Raw genomic sequence first — 25,249 nt, 5'->3', positions numbered from 1 at the left:
AAGAAAAAGGATCTTTAGTTTCTCTATGGCAGTGAACTTTTTTCTTGTGACTTCAATTAGGTCATTATTTCATAAGTTTCCTAACATGACCAGGCGTTTCATAGCAAAGTATTTCTACTGCTAGAAACAGTGCAAGTCTTGTGTTAGGAGTAATTATATAGCTATCGTATTTGGTCTGCCAGGAGGATTCCTACTATGAGGTAAAGCTGTCATGGACAACTTTAGGTCACATTGCATAGGTTAAAAACAGGCTAGGTGCACATATCCTCATTTGAGGGAGACGTTGGTGTAGGGTATGTGATCTAAGTACTATCCATGCGTGTCCATGGCTATCAGAGGTCAAGTAAAATAATCAATAATTGATTAAAATAATGCTTGGGTCATTAGTTCCCTTTGAGGATTTTGCTTTGAACTCTTAGGGGAAAAAAAAAGTTGGTTCTCACTTATTTTTTGGTGATTTCCAAAACATCCTAATAAACCCCAGCTGTTTTTTTTTTTTTTTTTTTTTTTTAAGTTTCCTTTGAAAGAGAAACAGCAGCTCGTGGTAAGGCTGTTCTAAAGAGATGTGGAAGGGCAGACGAATACTTTGAGCCTGGTAGTACGTCAGGCACCTTTGGTTTGCTCTGTCTATTCCTAAGAGTGAAATCCTTGCTAGCTCTTGGTACTCACCAGCACCCAGCCAGTTACTTCATGCTTTTCTGGGCCACCCCGGGTCTGAATGGCCAGGTTGTCTCGGTCGCCAGGCAAGAGTTCTGTTCTTTGAACTCCATAATGACCCCTTTTAACCTGCAAAAAAAAAAAAGGCGGGGGTGGGGGATATAGTCTGAGTTCCCTGCACTGGATCATCAGCTTGGAAGTGGTCAACATTCCTAGAATTGCACAGGGTATGCATCAGACTTTCTAACTGGATTAAACCCAGCAATTTCCATATTACCCTTTCCTGAATACTTATGTAAAATATACATTCTTTTTTTTACTTCTTCCTGTCAGTTTCCCTCTAAGCTCGTATATTTTGAATTAATGTATTATTCTGCATGTTTGGGGAATACAGACTCACACTTTCCTGCCACTGGCTACCATCATTAACGCATGCCCTTGTAAATTCTGCTTCTCAATGTTGGGTCTTGTTTGCCATATGCCATTTTGATAAACTGTCACCGAGTCCCTAGGTTTGATACTCGGGACCCTGTGTAAGAGCTCAGCTCTTGGGACTCTTCCTGCAACAGCTTCATCAATGGAAAATAACAGTTTGAGTCCAAAGCCAATACCATTACTCTATTCTGAGGGCTAAGGGTTCATCACATGATTTACTAAAGACCTGAGAACAAAAACGCCTGTCCAATACGAGCTGCTGTCGTTGTTCTCTTATGACAAAACTTGCTATCCCTGTGCATGTCATGATGAGATTCAGAAAGATGAAGAAAGAAGAAACTGGGTTTCCTTGGCTTGAGGCCACTAGAGAATACTGTCCTACTTCCCCCCCTCATTTAAAAAGGTAAACTGTGCTCATTATGTAAACTTTGGAAAATGTATAAAAATTCACAGAAGAATAAAATTTACCTGTAACCCCTCCATACATATACATTTAGCATAAATTTCTAGAAGTGGAATTGCTGAGTCACAGTATAAATATTTTAAGGCTTGTGATAATGATGGGTTTAAAAATATATATCGAAGAATACATGAAGCAATGTTTGTTTATTCCATCCCAGCCTTCAAGAGTTAGGTTGATGTTTATTGATATTACCTTTGTAATTAGAAAAAAGGATTTACAGTCTCAAATAGGTAGTTTTCATTTTCTTTTATAATTAAGCAAATCTTGAGTTAGATCATAGTATCTAATTTTTTTTTTGACACTTTACATCAGAGTTGCTTTTCCTACTTGTGAGCCCACTGCCACCACATGCTGTTACTAAGCTGTTGTCTCAGCATCAAACCCACCCTTTATTTTTTCTGCTTCATGACACCAGGATTGGCACTTGGCAAACCATGTGGAATCTAGGCCAACTCCTACTCTATAAAAAATACCTAGCATTACTTATTTGGAATGCCTGGTTTTCGCCTGTTTGCTTTTCTTTTTTTCCCTGACACTTCCCCATATTGCCACTATTAGTGAGAGAAAACCAGGTATCTCAGTGTTTTTCTCATATGAATGTTATAAAGACAAAACAGATAAACTCAATAGGCATCTTTTTCCTTCAGTTTCCAAGTTGCAAACTGGAAGAAATGGTTTTACTAGTGCAGATCTTGAAACATTTATTTAAAAACGGTTTTAAATAATGGTTTTGGTATTTCTCTTTTTTAAATAATGGTTTTAAGTATTAGTTTGATTCAGTGGCTAAAGTAATATATCTCTGGTCTTTATATATTGAATTTCAGAATTCTTTTAAGGGTTTTGTATGTGACCAAAGCAGAAAAACACTACCGTGTTGAAATAGTGAATCTTAGCAACTGAGCTGTTGCTCCTCAGCTCATGTAGCTCTCAGTAAAGAGCATTCTGTACCAATTAACCCGACCCACTGTGTGCCAAGAAACTGTTCTTGTTAAGTATTTGATTGGAAAATGAATGCTTATATTCAACAGAACTCATATCTTAATTAACATATTATAAAAAGTTTTATATCATGTAGAAAACATACAGAAGTGCAAAGAATTTTTACGTGGCAAATTTTTATATGGCAAACTACTGCCTTACTTATGTAAGGGGAGTTGGTTGATAAATACATTTTTGGTTTGAGAAAAAAAGATGCAGGCTGAGCTAAGTGATTTCTAATACAATTCTACAGATGTGCAATGGGCTGGAAGTTTGTAGGGTGGAAAGAACTGCCTAGAAGTCACTGCTCACCATAGAGCCTCAACTAGGTGAAGAATCAGGGAGACCCAGGAATTCACCTCAGCCCTCTGTGGTTGTGTTTTAGCTGCAACAAGCAATAACTAAGAAAAAGGTGCCAATGACTACAGAAACAGGATGCATTAGTCTGATTGCTACAGGTTGATAAACCTCAAGCATTCACTGAATTGCAGGGATCATTTATGCAGCTTAGAACATATTTGCTGTGCCTTTTTGGTGAAATTTCAGAATTCTATGATGAAATAGAATACACAACTGTTAAAATTTTAAGCTCCTCAGCCACTGTCAACAAATAAAAGAATGGTTGGCTAGGAAGAAATATTTGTAATACATGATAAAGGGTCAGTATCTCTAATGTACAAAAAGCCACAAACTGATAATAACAAGAATCAACCGAATAGAAAAATGACTAAGGCTATGAACAGGTAATTCATATAAAAGAAAATTCAAATATAAAAATATTCTGAATGTAGTCAAGGAAATTAAAGCATTAATGAGATGATACTTGTACCCATCATTAACAAAAACTAAAAAGAGTGGTAATATTCAGTGCTGGTGAGGATGCAGGGAAATGACATCCAAACATTGCTGGGGAGAGTGTGAACTGCTACAATCCATTTAGAAAATGATCTGACACCACAGCAATCAGACAGGAAAAAGAAATAAAAGGTATCCAAATTGAAAGGGAAGAGGTAAAACTGCCATTATACTCAGATGACATGATTCTGTGTATAGAAAACCCTAACTGTCCACACAAAAACTACTAGAACTGATAAACGAATTCAGCAAGACAGCAGGGTACAAGAATACCATACAGAAGTCAGTTGCATTTCTTTACACTAACAAGTATAAGAAAGGGAATGTAAAAAAAAATACCTTTCAAAATTGCATGCCCAAAAATAAAATATTTAGACATAAACCTGACCAGGAAGGTGGAAGACATATGCTGAGAACTATAAACCATTAATAAAGGAAACTGAAGATGATTCAAAGAAATGGAAAGATATCCCATGCTCTTGGATTGGAAGAATTAATACTGCTAAAATGGCCATATGACCCAAAGCAATCTGCAGATTTAATGGGGTCCCTATCAAATTACCCATGACATTTTTCACAGAACTAGAAAAAATAATCCTCAGGTCTATATGGAACCATAAAAGACCCAGAATTGCCAAAGCAATCCTGAAGAAAAAGAACAAAACAGGAGGCATAACCCTCCCAGACTTCAGACAATACTGCAAAGCTATATTAATCAAAACAGCATGGTACTGGCATGAAAAGAGACATATGGATCAGTGGAACAGAATAGAGAGCCCAGAAATAGACCCAAACACCTACGGTCAATTTTCAACAAAGGCAAGAATATACAATGGGAAAAAGACAGTCTCTTCAGCAAGTGGTGTTGGGAAAATTGGACAACCACATGTAAATCAATGAAGTTAGAACACACCCTCTCACCATACACGAAAATAAACTCAAAATGGCTTAAAGACTTAAGCATAAAACAAACCATAAAACTCCTAGAAGAGATCGTAGGCAAAACATTCTCTGACATAAATCGTACCAATGTTTTCTTAGGTCAGTCTCCCAAGGCAATAGAAATAAAAATAAACAAATGGGACCTAATCAAACTTACAGGCTTTTGCACAGCAAGGGAAACTATACAAAACCTGAAAAGACACCCTACAGAATGGAAGAAAATATTTGCAAACAATGTGACCCACAAGGGCTTAATTTCCAAAATATACAAACAGCTCATACAACATAGCAACAAACAAAATGACTCAATTGAAAAATGGTCAGAAGTCCTAAATAAATATTTCTCTGAAGAAGAAATACAAATGGCCAATAAGCACATGAAAAGATGCTCAACGTTGCTAATTATTAGAGAAATGCAAATCAAAACTACAATGAGGTGCCACCTCACACGAGTCAGAATGGCCATCATTAAAAGGTCTACAAATAAGATGCTGGAGAGGGTGTGGAGAAAAGAGAATCCTCCTACACTGTTGGTGGGAATGTAAATTGATACAGCCACTATGGAAAACAGTATGGAGGTTCCTTAAAAAACTAAAAATAGAATTACCATATGATCCAGCAGTCCCACTACTGGGCATATAGCCAGAGAAAACTGTAATTCAAAGATACGTGCACCCCTGTGTTCATAGCAGCACTATTCACAATAGTCAAGACATGGAAACAACCTAAATGTCCATCAACAGATGAATGGAAACAGTAGATCTGGTTCATACATACAATGGAATACTACTCAGCCATAAAAAGAACAAAACAATGCCATTTGCAGCAAGACGGATCTAGAGATTATCATACTAAGTGAAGTGAAGTAAGTCAGAAAGAGAAGACAAACACCATATAATATCACTTATATGTGGAATCTAAAATATGACATAAATGAACCTATCTACAAAACAGGAACAGACTCACGGACATAGAAGACAGACTTGTGGTTGCCAAGGGGGAGGGGGTTGGTGGAGGGATGGAGTGGGAGGTTGGGATTAGCAGATGTGGGCTATACTCAGACATATAACTGAATCACTTTGCTGCATAGCAGAAATTAATACATTATAAATCAACTATAGTTCAATTAAAAAAGAAAAGAAACCAGACAGGATTCCTTGAAAACAGGAACAAATGAGATTAGCAGGGTGCATAACACACTGTAGATAAGAAATAAATGTTTACTGTATTGAGGGTACTAAGGAGTGCTCTAAGAGGTACACTGCCTCCAACTTGTCAGATTTTTTAACATTTTCATAATTATTAAATGAAGTGGTAAAGAATTAAAAAAAAAGTAATCTGACAATTTCTATTAAGACTAAAATTAAATCTTTTGACTTAGTCATGTATCTTTTGGGGGAATCTATCCTATAGGGGAAAAAAAGGTGGTTGCATGTAGGATATGTATACTCAGATATTTAAGGCAGCATTATCTAAGGTGATGAAAAGTTGGAAACACAGAAACTGTGTTTATTATGGTATATCCACACTTGGAATATTATGTAGTTCTTGAGAAGCAGACCTGGAGGGATGCCCATGAAATATTTCTTGAGAAACGCAATTTCAGAGTACTTGCACACTACATCCCCACCTCACCCCGCACACTGGGAATATGTGTTTGTATACATTTGGGCATGAATAAGGGTATAGAAAGATAAAAACCTGGGAAGTTCACATTGGTTATTTCAAGGAGTGGAAGGAGGTGGGAGGATGTTATGACCTCTTTCTTTATACATCTTTGGATAGTTTCTCCTTTTTACCACAATCATATACATATATATATACATATATATATATTTTTTTTTTACTAAAAAAAGAATATTCTTAGAGGTCATGAAAGTCCTAATCTGAAGAAACGTTCAGGTAGGAAAAGAATAGAAAGCCTCAATCTCAGAAACATCTAAATGTTTGGAAGGAATTCTGGTGTTTCACGTTCCTTGTAAGCATCCCTCTGACTTACCAGGGTTAAGGTAAATTCAGCTATTTCAGTTCATTTCCCCATTTCAAAATATTTCCCTTGGAATCTTTATAGGCCAGGGGTTTTCTGAAAAAAACTATGGGACTTGTTAAGGTCACATGATAAGTCCTGGTCAGGATAGCACAGACCACTCACTAGGCTGCCATAGAACTGTCGCTGTAGCCTGAAGTGTCTTGGAGAGAAGGCTTATCCTGTCAGTTCTGCTGTTGCTAAGAACCCTTGAGCAAGAAAGACATGCTACCTTCTTTGAACCTTGGTTTAACAAGTCAGGATTCTAAGATTCATTTATGTCCAAAAAGCAGTTCTGCGCTTAAATTGGCTTTGACAGGTGATCTTAAATATAAATCTGCATTCTTAACAGTTTGGTTACAAGGAGAGTGGGGCAGAAAACAAATGGCCTGTTTTAATTCTTTAGGTCAGTGACTCTCCAAGTGCTTTGACATGGTCCATAGTAAGAAATATATTTTGCATTGCGATCTGGAATATACAAAGGAAAAGTTTTATGAAATACCTTTACTAAATGTACCTTTACCTAAGACATTTTATATTTTATTTTTTAAGAAAATTCTTGTTGTGATCCCTACATTAAATTCAAGACTCACTGATGGGTCATGGTCTGCAGTTTGAAAAACACTGCTTTAGGTCATGCATGTGGCAAAGTACATTATGAAGGTGGAAGAAAATCAGCAGAGCCTGGCAGTTGGGTTTTTGTTTGTTTTGGCAAGTCTGTAGACATTTTTTTTTTCTGTTTCTCTCTCCACTCCCACCTCCATCCATTCCCACCGCCCCCCCCCCGAACTCCCCCAGTTGACAAGCCCTCAGGGAAGTCCATGGAATCTGCCCCCATAGGATCCTAAAGTTTAAAGGAAAAGATTCCTGAGGTTAATTTATTCCCTGGTATGTGCGTACGTTAGCTGGAGCGATAGGCAGAGCAAGGACTGAAGAAATTACTCTCTGTCAAGATCGGTCATGAAGGTCACATGCCCTGGGACGCCTGGGTCACCCTGGCTTCTCATTGTGTATCCCTAGAGAACTGCACAGAGCTTTTTATGGATATCCTTTGGAAAAGTTGTTCCTCACCTCTCCACCCCCTGGATCAAACCAGCAACCTCCAAATAAGCAATGAGGAGCATAAGCAGCTTTTGCTGAAGGCCAGGAGGAACACATCCACCGGCTGCATTTTTGCTTTTCACTGCTCCTGCCTCCCCTTTTAAAAAATATAGTTTACGGAGGTAAAATTTCATCCCTCCCTTTAACAGACGTTCTGGCTGTAAAGGGCATTAATAGCACAGCTGGTGTCATCTCTGCCCACCCCCCAGCCCCAGAGAGGTTCCAGAGTCCCCCTGACACCGCTCCTGCCAGACGGCCACATGGGAGACCCGGAGGTTAGCAGGTGACCCAGCCTGGGTCAGAGCCCTTCAGTGGGAATTCTACAAAGCAGCAGAGAGAGGAGGCGCTTTCTCTCCTCTGGGGTCTTGAAACATTATCATGTGACCTTGGAGCTGCCAGTGACACTATGGCCTATAGCATGGAGGAATCTTTCTGAAGTAGAAGGAAAAAATGATGTAAGGGTACATTGAGAGCAAAGAGTCAAGAGTTAGGGTTCTGACCCAACTGTGAACCTGGATCCAGCTGCCCTTGAGGCTAGAAACGTCCCCCCCCCACTTTTTTTTTTCTCTTTTGCCTAAAGTAGTGTGAAGTGAGTTTCTACAACTTGCAACACAAAAAGTTCTGACAATGGGAGCCAAAATCCCTCCTGGAGTTCTAGAAGTTGCTTCCCTGGTCAGACACCAAGGAAACAAGATAATCAGGAGAGCCCATCATCCACCTTAGAGCTTGCTGGAGAAGAAAAGCAGCTGAAAAGGGGCTTCTTGTCATGCCTTTTAAAGGAAACTAGATTTCCCTTTTGTTAGCATGAGTTCGATGATATTTACCCCACAGACTGTTGTGAGACTTAAGTCAAAAGGTATAAGGGCAATAATGTAAAATAATGTACAGTATGACTGTGAAGTATTACTTGAGCTGGCAAACGAGTGTTTTCTCTTCCCTTCTACAGACACACTAAGAATATGTTGTCTTTCAAATATAAAGATAGCTATACAAGATAACCGCTCCTCAAAGGGAAACATGTTCAGGAACAAGAGCTAACATCTCCTGAGTGCTAATTATGTATCTGACAACGGGCCAAGTGATGTAGCCGGGTTACTTTATGTAATCTTTACAAGAATGCTATGCCATGTTCATGTGGAGGAAAAACAGAGAGAGCATTGTTTTTCAATCTAGGGTGGCTTTTCCCCCAGGGAACATCTGATAATGTCTGCTGGCATTTTTAACCGTCACAGTGGTGTGTGTATGTGCGCACACGCGCACCTGCTACTGGCATCAGGTGGGTAGAAGCCAGGGACGCTGCAAAACTACTTACTGTGCACAGGGCAGCTGCCACAACAAAGAACCATCTGGATCAAAATGTCAACAGTGCTGACGCTGAGAAATCCTGGCTCAGAGACAACCCAGCCAACCCGCCCAAGGAGCTCACAATCTTAACTTGTAACAATGTTACACTGCAACACACACACACACGCTCACACTCACATATGCACACACACACACAGAGGGTGGGATGGGTGTTTAGCATCATAGTTCTTCTAGCTCCTAAGGCTCCCTGCTCAGGGACTGCTAACAAAAGCAGGGCAGGGACTATTCTGGAGGTCAGTAAAATTGTTTGATAGATCCAGGACAGGTGTCTGGAAGACTGTCAGAAGGCCTTGAGTTTAAGGAGCCGCAGGCACTGGACTGGCTGAGGACTTCAGGCTATTACTACCCTGTGCAGCATAAGAGGAGCCGGTCAATCTAGGGTATCTTCTGAAATCTGGGCCACTGACCTTGTTCCAGATGAGGACAGGGGTTGGGATTCCGATGACCTCACAGCTCAAGTACACCTGGGCGCCAGTGACATTCCAGATATCCTTGGGGGGCGTCACGATGGAGGGACCTATAAGAGAGGGCACAAAGTCAAACCATCCTTTTAAGCAGTCTTTAACATCCCTCAGCGTGCTAGTAATCTGTTAAGTATTACTAGGAAGTAAATACCTCATTATATTTAGGAGGCTATCCCCTCTGTTGATTCCCTGAAGCCAATTTCAAAGACCAGACTAGCTTACCCCAGCCACCAGCGGGAGTTTAAGCTCTTCTCTGGTGATGCATACATCTTGACAGTCAAAAGACAATTAGGAAGAAAAACATATTGCTTAGACAATTTTCTTCTCCCACGAATCATGCTTAAATGAGTTTTAATTTACCAGCTGTTTTGCTTATCTGCGACTTTCCAATTAATATAGTGAAACTTTACTCCCAAAATAGTGAATGTTTCTCTTTTTTATATACCAGTATTTCTGTCTGGGGGGAAGGGGCAACAAACAACCACTCCTTGGTTAATGTGCTGGACACTCAGCACATCCACTGCTAATTCGCAGTGCCTGGTTTCAGGAACCAGGGGCCTTCAGAGAGTCCACATTAGAGGGAAGGAGAGCCAGGAGCCTGGGGTGACAGCACATTACTTCCAGAACCGAACCTGGCCTGAACCCAAAGCTCGACGCCATTTCTTCAAAGAATGAGTTATTCATTCCCTCTGAATTTCAGCTCTCCACTGCCTTGGGTCTTCCAGCTGAATAAAATATCTAACTTTAGGGTCATCTTGCATCACAGTCCTGGGAAAGGGACAACCTCCCCTTGGGGCCTGGAAAGTTTTCTGGCATAAGCAGCATTCAAAGGGCATGAAGTCTCCCCTTTTGCAACAGGCTATTTCCAGCTCACGATTAACTTCTTGAAACAGAAAGGAAATAACAGCATGTAAGATTTTTCCCACTCATCTAAAGTATTAGAAGCTGATTTTTTAAAAATCCCTCAGGGTAGTTTTATTTTTCCCCTTTGTAAGAATGTGCCAAACAAACTTTTGAAAGCTCTAAATATATTTCGTGTTTCCTTCCCGCTAAACCCTAGGTCTGAAAGGAAGCATCTATCTTGGCCAGGGGTCTTGGCTTTTCTGTGGCAAACATGGACGTGGTTAGCACAGCGGTGCTGTGTTTATGTGTGTTGCTGGCTCGGTCTCTGATGTTTCCTCATCTGTCCTCACCAACACAAGGCCCCCACAAAGGGCAGGGTAGGGCAGGGCTGGGCCTCACTGCATCCCAGCCTTCCTCCAGGGCCCTGGGACCCCAAGAGCTTGGACACCACAGAACCGGATCTGGCTCACCTCTGAGGGCCCCAAGAGACTGTCCTCCTTCCCACACACGGACTTGGTGGGATGACCTCAAGGCTCGGGGGTTCTCAAGGGAGTGTTCTGAGAAGAATACACCAGTGTTCAGAGATTGGAGGGGCTCGGGAACAAAGCTGCCTCTCACGTAGCAAAACCACATGAGGAATGCAAGGTTCCTGTGAGATCTGAGTGCCTCAGCCTTGTGACAAACCATTTATTTCAACTCACAGCCATCTCTCTATAGGCAGAGCAGGGAGCAGAGTTACCCATCGTTGCCAGGGGCAGATTCTGGAGGGCACATGGAAGAACTCCAGCCTAATTTTCTGTCGCACGTCTTGAAGACACGCTATGGATTCCTCTGACAGCCTAATTTTAAAACTAAGATATTCTTTTTTTTTTTAATTTTATTTATTTATTTATATTTATTTATTTAGCTGTGCCAGGTCTTAGTTGCGGCACACGGGCTTCTCTCTAGTTGTGGTGCACTGGCTCCAGAGCGTGCGGGCTTAGTTGCCCCACGGCATGTGGGATCTTAATTCCCCAGCCAGGGATCGAACTGGCGTCCCTTGCATTGGAAGATGGATGCTTAACCACTGGACCACCAAGGAAATCCCAAACGAAGATATTCTTTATTTTACTTATTTATTTTTGGCCACACTGCGTGGCTTTCAGGATCTTCCCTGACCAGGGATTGAACCTGGGCCACCACAGTGAAAGCCTGGAATCCTAACCACTAGGCCACCAGGGAAGTCCAAAACTAAGATATTCATAGTTTTAATATAGTCTGATATATCAAAATTTTCTTTTATGATTAGTGCTTTTTGTGTCCTGTTAAATTTATTTTGCGTAGCCCATGGCCCTAAAGATCTCCTGTTTTCTTCTACAAGCTTTATGGTTTTACCTTTCACATTTAGGTTTGTGGTCCATCTTGAATTAATTTTTGTGTATGCTATGAAGTAGAGGTCAAAGTTCATCACTCTCTCCCCAAAGGATAACCAATTGTTTTGGCATCATTTGTTGAAAAGACCATCCTTTTCCTACTGAAAGTGGTGCCTTTGTGGTAGATCCATTGGTCATATATGTGTGAGTCTTCTTCTGGATTCGCTATTCTGTTCCATTGGTCTATGTGTCTATCCTTGTACCAACAAACATGGTATGATTTAGAATTAAATGTAATAAAACTGAAGCACTGAATGGAGAACAGATCTGTTTTATCTCCCTGCAATTCTCTCCTTATTCCATGAAGCAGAACATTTCAGGAGGAGCAAAAATTCTTTCAAAACATCTCAACCTACCCAGGAATACTCTGAGAGCCATCACCAGGGCATTCAAATTAGGACGAATCATGCTGTGAGTTCCTCTTTCTCTCTCCCAACTCTTGAAATACATATAAAACCTTGGGTGGATGGGCTGAGTCAATATTTGGACCATCCCAAGAACATAAATAATTTTGTCAATTCTGCTACCAGGCAATGCCTAGAATTCAACAAGAGTTGCATACCACAAAAATCTGTATTACTCACGGACCCCTGTTGAGTTGATGGGGTGGAGAGGCAAAGGGAAGGGCCATCAGGACCAGTTTGCTGCACAACATTTACAAAACCCCTTGCTACTTCAGATGTCCCTGAACAAATGTTGACCCACAGAGACACCAAGTGGACACGTTCTGTATGGAAGTGAAGGATGGTGAAAATATGTGGGGCTGATATGATGGCAGATCCAACAGCACTGCACCCCGTCCCCACTCTGAAGAACCACCATCCCACATACTCCACTGACAAGCAATTTCACTGCCAAAATCACCTCAAATTGCATGTGTACCATGCAATTCAATTCCTGAAGGTTCTGTTCTACCTCAGGAGAGCAGTTGAAAAAATGACTCTTTACCAAAATAATTTCTAAATCTTTCCACATTGCCTTTTTTCCAAGAAGGCCAAAGCAGACCCAGAATTATTTCTGTTTTTAAGGATAAAATAACTTTTTAGTTCATTCTGAGCTCATTTTTGGGCAGAAAGCTCAAAACCAGCCCTTGAGGCCAAGCCAAGGGTAACAACATTGCCATCTAAATCACGCACAGTGTTTGGATTCCACTTAAAACAAGTCACAGAATATTTAAATGTATAGGGACAAACACCAGAATAGGTTCAATTATTTATTTATCCTTGCCTTTGTTCCAGTAAGGACTTCAGGCTGCACAAACATCTGTCTAGCAGACATCCTGTACAGATTAACTGCCCACTGCCTCTCTCCTCTCCTTCCCCACTGTGGACAACTCCAGGCAGCAACCAAGCTGTCACAGCGATGCCTGGTGGCTGATGTGGGGAGAGTCCATCCCAAGACTTTCCCCACCTCCAACTCACCCTATTTTTCTATTTCACATGAATGCCCCCAAACCAGGCTACTCCATGTTCCATTCTTACCTTTCTCAACTCAATTCTCATTCAATTTCATTCGATCTTTCTCAGATCTCTTAAGTTTGTTTTCTTGCTCCCCCTTTTTTTTTTTTTTTTTTTTTTGCGGTACGCGGGCCTCTCACTGCTGTGGCCTCTCCCGTTGCGGAGCACAGGCTCCGGACGCGCAGGCTCAGTGGCCGTGGCTCACGGACCCAGCCGCTCCGTGGCATGTGGGATCTTCCAGGACCGGGGCACGAGCCCGTGTCCCCTGCATCGGCAGGCGGACTCAACCACTGCGCCACCAGGGAAGCCCGCTCCCTTATAAGTCTTGCCTGGTAAACTTAGGTGGTCTCTTCCTTTTAATCAATCCTTGAAGAGAAAGAGGAAGAAAAAGAAGGGAGGGAGGGAGGAAGTAAAGGAGAAGGAGAAGAAAGAGAAAGTGAAATAAAGAGAACCAGGTCCTGAATGAAACTGTGTAAGGAAGAAGAAAGTTTTAAGTTTGGAAGAAAACTAAAATTAAATTTAAGGAACCAGTGTCACCTTAAAACTACCTGGAAGGAGTCAGATTCTCCTATGGAATGCCCACCTAAGTCTACATTGTCCCCCTCAGACACTCTTAATTAAATTCTAGACAAATGGCCCACAGACCACAGATTGCTTATTCAATTATAACCTAAAATTAGCTATGGTCTGAAAAATCACTAAAGATATAGAAAAGGAAGAATTTTCAATGGATTTAAATTTGTGATATTTCAATTTGATTCTGAAGAGGTAAAGAAGGGCAGTTCTCACAAAACACACAAATGTCATGAGAAAAAGACCCTGAAATAGAATTAATTTTGAACTTGACAAGAAATTGATTCAACCTGATCTTACATAAAATTGTAGGAGAGGACAGAGTTAAAATTTGTTACCTATAAAAAGCATGGGAATAATATAAAAGAAATATGTGAACAATTTCCTAGTCTCTTACAGAGCACAAAACACTCCCCAGACATGACCTGAGATGCCCTCACCATGTTACCATGAAAACAAACAAACAAACAAAAATACCCAAAGCACTTTTGGGAAGAGAACACTTGGCTCTGGATCCTTGTCTACTGCTTATAGCCAAGAGACCTTGGACAAGTCACTTACCCATTTATACAGAAGAAACCAGGGCAGGTCTAAGAATTTTCTTTTTGGGCTGGAAGTGAATGTACCCATCATGAATGTGTCCTAGAGCACAGTCATATGGCATCTTTGACAACCATGAAGTTTTGAGGCTCCACTGCCTGGTTCTGGGAGCTCTCATTCCCTACAAATCAGTCCAATGCACCACCTCATCTACCTAAATGCACTGTACATGACTCATAACAAAGTTCATTCTCCCAGTGATGAAAAAAACAGAGCTTTATTAGGAAGGTATCAGTGGTTACCTAGTTAGCCAATATTTTCATCTGGAAAAGCTGCACAGAAGATGTTAGGAGAGGTCATGTTTTGGAGCTAAATATAATACTCGATTGAACCTGGGAAATGGTCAAAAGTCGAATTCTCCTTAACAGTCAATTTTTGTTCAACTTTGTTGATATCCTATTCAACCGCATTTTTTTCATTGCTGCCTTCATTTTCCCCATGATCTCTCCCATGTTTACCCTACAAATTCACTCTTCTTTCTTATTTCTACCAAATTCTCTGCTCCTAGCATTCATGCTCACTCTCTCATTACATGCTTATTACCACTTCTAGAACCTTTGCTTATGCACTTGCCTACTTGGGATGTTCTCCTTCCTCTCATCTATTATCTATGCCCTATCCTTTTATTTGGAGCTCTAAGGCTGAAGTTTCATCTCCTTTTTGACTTTTTTTTTTTTTTTTTTTTTTTACAGCTCCAGTTTGCACTTATTTCTTCTCTGAAATCTTGTTGAGTTCACAGTTAGTGCCACACAGCTTAGTGCGTCATTATTCTCTAGCGCTTTCCTTAGCAGGGCTAATTGAAGATGCCAGTGTCCTGATAGAGTCATAACTGAGCCAGAAACTCTGGAATCAGATGTACTTCGTGTTCACTGGGAGGAGGGACAGACCAGATTCTATGTAGTGGAAAAAGGGCAGCAGTAAATTCAGAACATAACATGACTAGTCATACGGAACTAAGAAGATAGCCACGATCTTGAAAATATACCAGTGTACACATTTGCCAAGGTACCTAACCAAAGTGGTGCTATAGTCACTTCTTATTTATCAACTGGAAGATTATTCACTACGACTTTCTTTAATCTTCCACTTGACTTCCTCTTGCCACAAAAAAGGTTTCTTGGCTACTGCCCACTCAACAACCAATTTGTATACAATCTGGGATGTAAAATAATTTAAATATATATTAGCTAAGAAAGTTCCAATGAGAAGGGTAGATCTGCTGTGGGGAAACGATCATCCATCAACCATACATCAAAAACAGGGTTTCTGCAATATGCTGGTTTATATTATTCACATTATAGCTCTCACTAAGTACTTATTAACATGGCTAAGAGAGTCGAGTATAAAGACTTCTCCAAGTTACGGTAATTTGCAAACCACACTCATCTTGTCTCTTAATGATGCTGGGTCCTAAAATAGCTCACAGAGTATGTGCATTCATACCAAAAAAGGAGGGTTTAAGACCGAAGTGAGACACCACATATGGAGATAAAGAGTTCAGACAACTTGGCAAAAATCCCCAGATTGGATTCCGATAACACGTTGAAGGGAAAAGCACCAAACAAAAGTACAAAATGGGAAAAGAATAGTAGGAAGGCACTATGGCCAAGAGGGGGAAGGGGATGAAAGATGTGGAAACTTCCTGATATTAAATCAGGGGAAGCAGGAACTGTATGGCTAATGAAAGGGCAGAGCCACCTGCCAAGGCAAGTCATTTCGGGAACTTCTAGAGGTGCGGTGATACAGCAGCTGACCCTAGGTATGAGAATCTGGCATGCAGTCTCATGGGTATCAGTTGAGGACAGTAAGGGCAGGAGAAAAAAGGACTGAATCTTAAGCACCATAGGCCAGATTTAACTTCAGAGCTTTTGTTTAAGGCAAAGTCATCTCGTTATGGTTGCTCCTGTTGGTCATTTACATTTTAGTGTGAGTGAAGGCCCAGAAGTTTATAATGATGGGGTTCTCCCAAACACTGCTGAGGGTAAATGTATGTAAGAAATGCTTCCTCTTTTTCGGATACAATATATTGAGGTGGGATGGGGAGGTTGAACAGATATAGACAGATTAAAATGCTAGGAAGGTAATAGACTGCTCTACCACTTCTGAGTTATGTGACACTGAACAAGTTATTTAACTTTTCTCAGTTTATTCATCTGTGAAATGGGATAATACCTAAGTCATTAGATTTTCAGAAAGATCAAACAAGATACAGCAATTAGCACAGTACCTGGCATGGGGTAAACACTCAGTAAGTATTAGTTACTGCTTTTATTTCAAAGTAAATCCTTATGACTGGAGCTAATACAAATTGCTTCTTCAGAGAATGGAGATGACATCGTTTGGAGCTGGGGTGGCTGGCGAAAGGAGCTGGTATCTGAGCAGGCCCTGAAGTTCAGAAGTAAACTTTCTCTCAAGGAAGGTTTTCAACTTCAGAGACCTGCCTGAGCAGAGGTGTAGAGGCAGGAAAACAACAGCTGGCTGGTGGAACAGCAAGCACCCCAGTCCGCTCGGGGAGAGCATAGCTGAGATTCGGGTGTGGAGCACAGTGGAAGGAGGAGGGGGGGACACTTTGTGGTCCACTGCGTCTCTGAATGTTGGAGAGATGTGATTCAAGTGGCATTTCAGGAGATGACTTTCGAGGCCTTTGCAGCAGGACTGGGACAGGGTGGGGATTAGAAGCCTAAATCAAGGTGGTAGCAATGGGAACAGCAAGGAAAGAGGCAGATTTGAGAGATTATTCAGGAAGAACCAACACTACCTGGGAACTGACTGGATGTGGGGATGAGGGAATGAGTCAAAAGTTGTGGGCTGGGTAAGAGGAGGCTGCGACACCATGGACAGAAAAGCCAGGGTGTCTGTCTGAGGAAGGCCTTGGATTGGAGAAGGGGAAAAGGATTAGTTTGGGCTTAGATTTGCGGATTTGGGCAATGAGGAGGTGCCGAACCCCACAGAGAGAAAGGAAACAGACTGGGGGACCAGTGGTACCAAGGTAAACACGGTCAAGTTTACACTTTAGCCCTGGCAGGCTGGGTGGGTTCCTGGGTATGGAAGGAAGACAGCTTTGGCTCGCTTTCCCAGGGACAGCTTCTCTGGAGGGAATTCCAGCAGCTTGCTGCTGACACCCAGCGCATTCTCACCCCACCCCATCCCAGGTAAAGCAGGGGAGTAGACAGCTAAGACACTGCTTAGCAACCAGCCACTTATGTGCAGGGGCAGTTCATCTGAAAGTAGACTGTCCAGTATGATGCAACCCTGGTAACGGCATACACAGATCCTGTGAATTACATTTCTGGGCTGACAGCTAGTTATCTCTGGGTTAATGAGACACCCCATTTTGGCTCCAATCTTTGATGCTGAAAATCTTCCTAGAGTGTATTAATCTTTTTTTTTTCTGTAGTAGATATCATAGTATTCAGATGTCTTTCTAGGATTGTGACTCTTGCAATGTCTCAGAAGTACCGTAAGTTTGAACGGACCATGGAACATAAAAAGAAAGTTGCTGTTTCTTGTAATTTGTTGCTTGCAAACCAATCTCTTATTTCATGATGTCTTCTTATTCTTTTCCCCTAACAAGTATGGACCCAGCACAAAATGATAGAATAATAACCAAGGGTCTGACTCCAGGCTGAGGTTCCCACCCACAGGTGATTCTGGTACATGTGGCCTGGGGTCATCCTTGCAGCCACGCTGCACTAGGTAAAATAAATCCATGAGGGATTTAAAGCCAAGTTCAGATGTGTAAGGTGGAGAGATCACTCTGGTGGCCGTGTGGTGGCTGAGCTAACCTGGGGCTGTGTCAGGAACATTGCCAAGGGATGAGCTCATGTATCCGGCAAAGCTCCCATGGAGCTGGAATAGCTAAACTACCATCACAACACCGGCATGACTGACATCCACACAAGCTAAGTTAGCGGGCTACATTTTTATGTGGTTTGAGCACATGGAAGAACTGACTTCACACAGAGTACCTTTATGAAGGGAAACTCCCTAGTTATGTGGGTGTATCTTGTTCATGCTAATGGAGCCTTGGAAATACTTTTTTCCCCCACATTTCATGGGCCTGTCCTATCTGGACTGTGACTCACCTTAATTCCAACACGTGAAAATTTAGGGTCACTTTTTCCTATTCTGCAAGCACAGAACTGGGTGGGGAAGTTTCCACAGGAGGGCACTTATGGCCACCTGATTCTGAGCTTCCTAGAAACCCAGAGTGCAAGTTCTCCCAGGACACTTCGTCTTTGAGTCCTTGCCTTCCCTACACACCCCCAAGTGCTTGGCATCGTCAGGCATCAGAACTGTTTCCTGAGCCAAGCTGTGAGCTGTAAGGGGAACTCCTCCAGAACCTGGAGGCTCACCCACCCTCAAAGCTTAGTCTCTGTCCATAGGCCCCGAGCTGACTAACAAGGGATGTAGTCCAAAGAAAGAGATGCTCTTGAACCCTGCCCCTAGGGGGAAGGATATGAGGGACTGCCAAGTGGCCTTCAACTTCAGGAGCGTTGGACTTGCTAAGCCTAGTACCTAGAATATTTTGGAAAGCTGAAGAAGGCTGAGGCCTGAGCTCCCAGGAGGACCTGGGAGGATGCTACCGTGGGGCCACTTCTGCAGTTCCCTGTCCACTAGACAGCCCGGGCTCCAGGGAGCTTCCCACCTGGGGTCTTAAGTAGAAGACTAAAGTTCTTCAGCTCCCTGAGAACTAGATAAGTCCTCAATTCCACTTCATCCAAGGAAGAGATTTACATTGTAGGAGGCCCAGTAAATCCCTCAGGCCAGGCTGACCACTCTGGAAGCAGACTGTGGGGATGGGCAGTGCAGTACCGGGTCACTCTTTTAGATTAGGAATTATCAAAAAGAGGAGATTTGTTCAGTCTCTGGAAGGTTATGCAGGTTGGAAGAGATCTTGCAGAGGGGCATCTGCAGGAATAACAGGCACCAGACACAGAGCCAACAGGGCAAGCTCCAACCACCCGGGAACCAGCCTCTAAGAAGGATGCTGTCTTGCAGTGGCTGCCAATCCTGGCTGCACACTGGGCTCCTCTGGGAGCGGTTAACTAGTACGCAGGCCTGGGCTGCACTCCCAGAGTTTCGCGTTGGTCTGGGTGTTGGTCTGGGTGTGGGGTCTGGCACTGGAATTATTTTTTTTCAACTCCCCAGGTAGAACCACTCACTTAAAACACGGCTTCAGAGCAGGAGATGCTCAGATGACAAAGACAACACCAACGTGGAAAGTAAGAGAGGAGAAGAGGAGGACAGCTTTGGAGAAACATTGCTCCCAAGTCTTTTCAGGGAGAGGCTGAGGACACTGGGAGGTGCAAGCACTTAAGGAGAAGAGAGGAAAGTTCCAGGAGCTGGAGTGAAGGGTATAGATACCCGATAACCTTCTTATTGTTACTATTATCGCTCTAGCTCCATGGGGGGTACGGTGGGCCATGTCTGACCTCCCCGCGTTTGTCACAAGCTTTGAGTTGCCTGCTCTCAGAGTCTCAGTAGTTCTCCTTCTATGCTGTTTTCCATTTTCCTAAAATAAAGCACTTGGTTCACATCCCCAGCCCCGCCCCTGCCCCTCTCCTGCCCTCAGAATTCCTACCCTTCATGACAGTGCCAGAGATGGGGCTCTGCGTCTGTCTGGAGTCTGTGGGTCTCATTTAAGAGCCCACTAGATCCGGACCCTTTGCCTTTGCTCATTTAGAGTCAGATCGCCTCCCTGCTAAGACGCGTTCAGCTCGGCTTTGCGAGGGCCTGGAGCCGCATTACACACAAGGGATCTGTGTGAGGCACGGCCCCCTCCATCCCCCACAACCATGAACACAGTGCGGGGCATGCCGTGCCTGTGCCTGGCTGGCATTTTTACCCGGTGATGTCTTTGCCCGTCAGGCCCCAGTCTCTACAGCTCTCATGGTTACAGTTGCCTCCTTGGCCCAAAACCCCAGACATTAATCAGCCGTGCATAACGGCTCCCCCTGTTCTCTCTCAGTGTTTTCCCCTCCTTCACTTGTGCCCTCTGGTTATTTTCTGTACTCCTCTGTGACCTCCACAGACTTGAAAGCTCTCAGCTATTTACCCCAAGTCTCATCCTTTGTTTATCTCTGCTTTGCTGAGTGTTCTCAGATCTCCTCCCCACTTCCTAGTAGGATTTAGGTTCCTTCTCCCATGTTCTGCACTTCTCTAGCACTGCCCTCCAGGCTCAAACTGGAACAGAACATTCCTCTTACCCGTGGGCTAATTCTTTTCATGTGCGTCCTGAGTACTTACTACATTTGCTACTGTGTACTTGCTTTGTGGACATACTGTGTGTTCCCAGTATAACAAGACATTCTTTCTGAGTGCTGAGAGGAAATTCACATTACAGAACGTGCTAGATGTGGGTGCAGTGGACCACCTGAGCTTGGAAGAGCTGGATTGTTCAAAGACGCTCAGAAGTGCCAAGTAACACTGCTCTGAAAATCAGGGAAATGGGCAGGTCTCTGATCACGGGGGAGGAAGACCTCTCTAAGAGGGACTGGGGGACTTTGAATAAGGGTTTTGTATTTTTCATTAGTGAGGCAAGTCTTGCTTGCTCTTGTTGGGTGGAGGTTGACCTGGAGCCCACCCTGCTGGGCGTGAGCTATGAAAGTGGGAACCAGACTTCCCTGGTGACGCAGTCGTTAAGAATCCGCCTGCCAATGCAGGGGACACGGGTTCAATCCCTGGTCCGGGAAGATCCCACATGCCGCAGAGCAACTAAGCCCCTGTGCCACAACTACTGAGCCTGCGCTCTAGAGCCCGTGCGCCACAACTACTGAAGCCTGCACGCTTAGAGCCCGTGCTCCACAACAAGAGAAACCACCGCAATGAGAAGCCTGCACACCGCAACGAAGAGTAGCCCCTGCTCGCCGCAACCAGAGAAGGCCCGCGCGCAGCAACGAAGACCCATCGCAGCCAAAAATAAATAAGTAAATAATAAATCAATTAAAAACAAAAAAAAAGAAAAGTGGGAACCAGGTGAAGGAAAGCTATGCTACCTCATGGGCGAGTAGTTACCCCAGAAGGAGGGTCTCTGGGGGCATAAAAATGCTCTTTGCTGCTCTTACTGGTATTTATAGGACCAGACAACTTTACTTTGGCATCTTAATTATTTTCAGACAGTGATTATTTTTCTATAATTAGTGGTTCTTTTTCTTTTCTTCTTTTTTTTGAGTTTTTTTTTTTTTTTTTTTTTTTTTTTTTTTTTTGTGGTACGCGGGCCTCTCACTGTTGTGGCCTCTCCCGTTGTGGAGCACAGGCTCCGGACGCGCAGGCTCAGCGGCCATGGCTCACGGGCCCAGCCGCTCCGCGGCATGTGGGATCCTCCCGAACTGGGGCACGAACCCATGTCCCCTGCATCGGCAGGCGGACTCTCAACCGCTGCGCCACCAGGGAAGTCCCCGCCCCTGTTTTTTTTTGAGTTTTGTTTTCCTTGAGTTGTTAATTCCTTTTACAATGCAGGAAAAAAGGGGGCTCTCATCGTTTCAATAGTAAACTGGGTTTGAAAGGTTAAGATACCGCATCTTTACAAGGACTTGGAGCAACTGCATGTGAAGTGTGCTATGGGGCCCGTCATCGAAACATCCTTTCCCTCTGCAGGTGTTTCTTCCAGGGCAGCCACCAGCTCCAGCCTTGGAGATTCTATTCTTCTGTTTAAGTAAAGGAAAGTAATTTCCTTTCAGAGCAGTAGCTGGGATTTCAGACTGGGCACCTCTTTAGAGCAGCCATGCATAAAAGCAGGAAACTCGTTCTTTACAAACTTGGGGAAGAAAATGTCCACGATTTTCCCGAAATTGACATAGAACCTGCTTTATGCCTCCTTAGTCCTTGCCTTTTGGGTACATTCTCAGGGGATCTCTCTAACAAACGTGTGACCCCTTTAGCAAGCTGGGGGCTTCAAGGGGATGATGCCTGCTCTGCCTATGAACAAGGGGTGGAAAGCAGCCCAGACTTATCTAGTCCATGGGAAAGGATTACGGTCTCTGAGCCTGTAAATCAGTTAAACTGACACTTGAAGAAAGTAGACTCAAATAGGTAAACTGAGACAAGACCCCCGGGACAAGCATGACGCTGGTAATCACGAAACCTGCTTCCGCCCACACATCCACGGGAGCTTGGCCTCTGTGAAAACACAGTCATGATCTCTGCAGCGGAGAGAGCTTAACCTCACTCACAGACGGTTCTGAATAACGCTTTGGAAAATAAGCAAGCAGCATTTTAACCTACACAGCAATAATGAGGAATAACAGATCCACACATACTCCAGTGTCAGCACTAGATAGCTTTCCCAATGTCATAACATGCTCAGACAATTAAAGAACGGATATTTTTGGAACATATTGATCGACAGATGTAAAACTGGGTTGGCCAGGGACTTACTTCCCTGGTGGTCCGGTGGTTAAGACTCTGCACTCACTCCCAATGCAGGGGCCCCGGGTTCCATCCCTGGTCAAGGAACTAGATCCCACGCCGCAACTAAGAGCCCACATGCCGCAACTAAGAGCCCACATGCCACAACTAAGAGCCCACATGCCACAACTAAAGATCCGACATGCCGCAACTAAGACCCGGCACAGCCAAACAAACGAATAAATAAATAAATAATTAAAAGAAAAAAAAAGAAACTGGACTGGCCAGTGGTTTAATTCCTATTAGTTAGGGGTTATCAAAAGAAAAATGTCATCAATTCATCATTAATATTCATTTCCTGTAATGAGAGCACTAACTTCTACTGTTGCCTAGATGAAGTTACTCCTTAAGGGAAAATCCCTATGGAAAAAGGTATAAAAGTTGAGAAAGACTCACAATGAAACTAAATCGAATTTCAGCATTGTATGGCACTAAGCAGGTAAAAACAAGGAGTGGATTAATTCATTCAGGTCCTCCACAGACTAAGTGCTGTGCTGGGTGACAGGAGGAATGGAAAGATGATGGGGTTGGACTCCTATCTGACATGGATTTAGAATCCACAAAGTGTAGACTAGAATACAAGTATAGAATCAATTATAATATGAAAGGAGTATGACTGGTCCTATGATATAAATATAAAAAGCATTCTGACTGAGTAGGTCAGAACTGAATTCATGGAACAGGAAAAGGGCTTTCAAAGTTAAAGGCAGTGGGTGGGGTTGGTAAGGAAATTCCAAGCGAGGGGGTCAGCCTGCTCGAAGAGGTGAGATGTCGCTGTATATTGGCGTTGGGGTTTACAGCCCACGTAGAGTTTTTATAACTATTACTTCATTTTCACTTTCCCAACAATCAGCTAAGCGAGTCATTTTACAGATAAAGATATTGAGGTTCACTAACGTTGAGCGTCTTGTGCAAAGTCCCCAAGCCTGGGAGTGGCGTGTCCAGGACATGAATCTACGTTTTCTGAGTCCAAACCCAGAGCTTTCCCTAGGCTCCTGTGGTGCCTCTCTACACAACCCAGTATTGCTGAAGTGTCCCTTTCTTGCTTTGTTTTGTTGGAGCGTGAGGGGTTTGGAGAGAAGGAAAAGAAGTCTTGAGAACTGAAGGCCAGACTAGATTGCAGCGGTTTTCAGTGTCAAGGCAAGGAGATTAGGTATGTCTATAAGTTACCATGAAGAAAAGAAAAACAAGATAATGAAAACATTAATGTCTTTTGGAGAAAAGATTACACAATCGTGAGAATCCTAAACAGAGGTCACGGCTCACCATGACCTGACTCAGAGGTCACGGCTCACATGACTCCGGCCTGAAATGTTTCAGGGGTATTTTCTGAGCGGCTCTGGGTAAGCAGTTTGGACTTGTAACCCCAAACAGGTCAGAATTATCCTGCTCATGCTGAATGCTCAGCAGATGTTAACTCTACCGCGACCACGTAGAGTCCTACCACATCTTAGAATAAAACAGTCTGAGAACGCCAGGCCTTTTCATTAGATTTGAATGGTTTCAATGAATGTTTAATGGGAAAATCAGTATTTGAAAATAGGCTTCATGTTTTGCTTTGCAAATCATTAAGAAGATGCCATCTTCTTAGAAAGTACCTTATATAGGCAGGAATCCTATGAAAACTTTATTTTTTTAATTTTATAAATTTATTTATTTTTGGCTGTGTTGGGTCTTTGTTGCTGCACGCGGGCTTTCTCTAGTTGCGGTGAGCAGGGGCTACTCTTCATTGTGGTGTGTGGGCTTCTCATTGTGGTGGCTTCTCTTGTTGCAGAGCACGGGCTCTAGGCATGCGGGCTTCAGTAGTTGTGCTGTGTGGGCTCAGTAGTTGTGGCTCGCGGGCTCTAGAGTGCAGGCTCAGTAGTTGTGGTGCATGGGCTTATTTGTTCCACGGCGCATGGAATCTTCCCAGACCAGGGCTCGAACCCGTGTCCCCTGCATTGGCAGGCGGATTCTTAACCACTGTGCCACCACGGAAGCCCTTTTTTTTTTTTTAATAGAAAACTTTAAAAGTCAATGTTAACAGTTAGTAAACATTCCTGGGCAGAGCCAAGCAATCCTTCTATTAGTGAAAATGTCTCCTCTTTGGGCTTAGATATGTTTCAGATTTACATCTTCATCTTGAGAAAAAATTTAACTGCCAGTAAGGGGAGAAGGGTTCGAAATGACTACATTTATTTAAACTATAAAATCCAGAATAAATAAGATCTGGCCCTGAGTATGTTCCCAGCCTCCTTTCTTGCCTCGTCCCTCCTGAACTCTGAGCTCCAGCCATAATGAATTTCAGTGTTCCTCAAATGTGTCCTGCTCTCCCTGGCCCCTAGCCTTTGGGCATGCCATTCCTTTTCCTGGAACATTCTCCCCATTTCCCATTCCTTCCCATCTTTGCCTAGTTAACCCCTAGATATCCTTTAGATCTCAGTTATCTTTTTGTTTGACACACCTCCCTTGACGTCTTTCCTCATCCCCCTTCCCCGTATTTAGAATGGAGGCCTTCTCAAGAATATACAATGGGGAGGACAGTCTCTTCAGCAAGTGGTGTTGGGTAAGCTGGACAGCCACATGTAAATCAATGAAGTTATAAGAAACCCTCACACCATACACAATAATAAACTCAAAATGGCTTAAAGACTTAAACATAAGACATGATACCATAAAACTCCTAAAAG

At 43.0% G+C, this 25,249-nt stretch overlaps 1 protein-coding gene across 1 annotated transcript in view; it reads right to left on the bottom strand.

Annotated features, from left to right (window-relative positions):
- The window catches only part of IGFBP7 (insulin like growth factor binding protein 7), a 75,317-nt gene that overhangs the window by 1,486 nt on the left and 48,582 nt on the right, over positions 1-25,249 (bottom strand). Inside the window, exons 2-3 of the mRNA XM_060148108.1 lie at positions 9,230-9,339; positions 670-786 (exon numbers count right to left, since the gene is read on the bottom strand). Of these exons, the coding sequence (XP_060004091.1) occupies positions 670-786; positions 9,230-9,339 (227 nt within the window). The remainder of the gene's footprint in view (positions 1-669; positions 787-9,229; positions 9,340-25,249) is intronic.

Source organism: Lagenorhynchus albirostris, chromosome 4 (genome assembly GCF_949774975.1).
Source record: "Lagenorhynchus albirostris chromosome 4, mLagAlb1.1, whole genome shotgun sequence".
In the NCBI taxonomy this organism is placed as follows: Eukaryota; Metazoa; Chordata; class Mammalia; order Artiodactyla; family Delphinidae; genus Lagenorhynchus; species Lagenorhynchus albirostris.
Note: the sequence above shows the minus strand (reverse complement) of the source record. Positions and strands in the feature narration are given on the sequence as shown.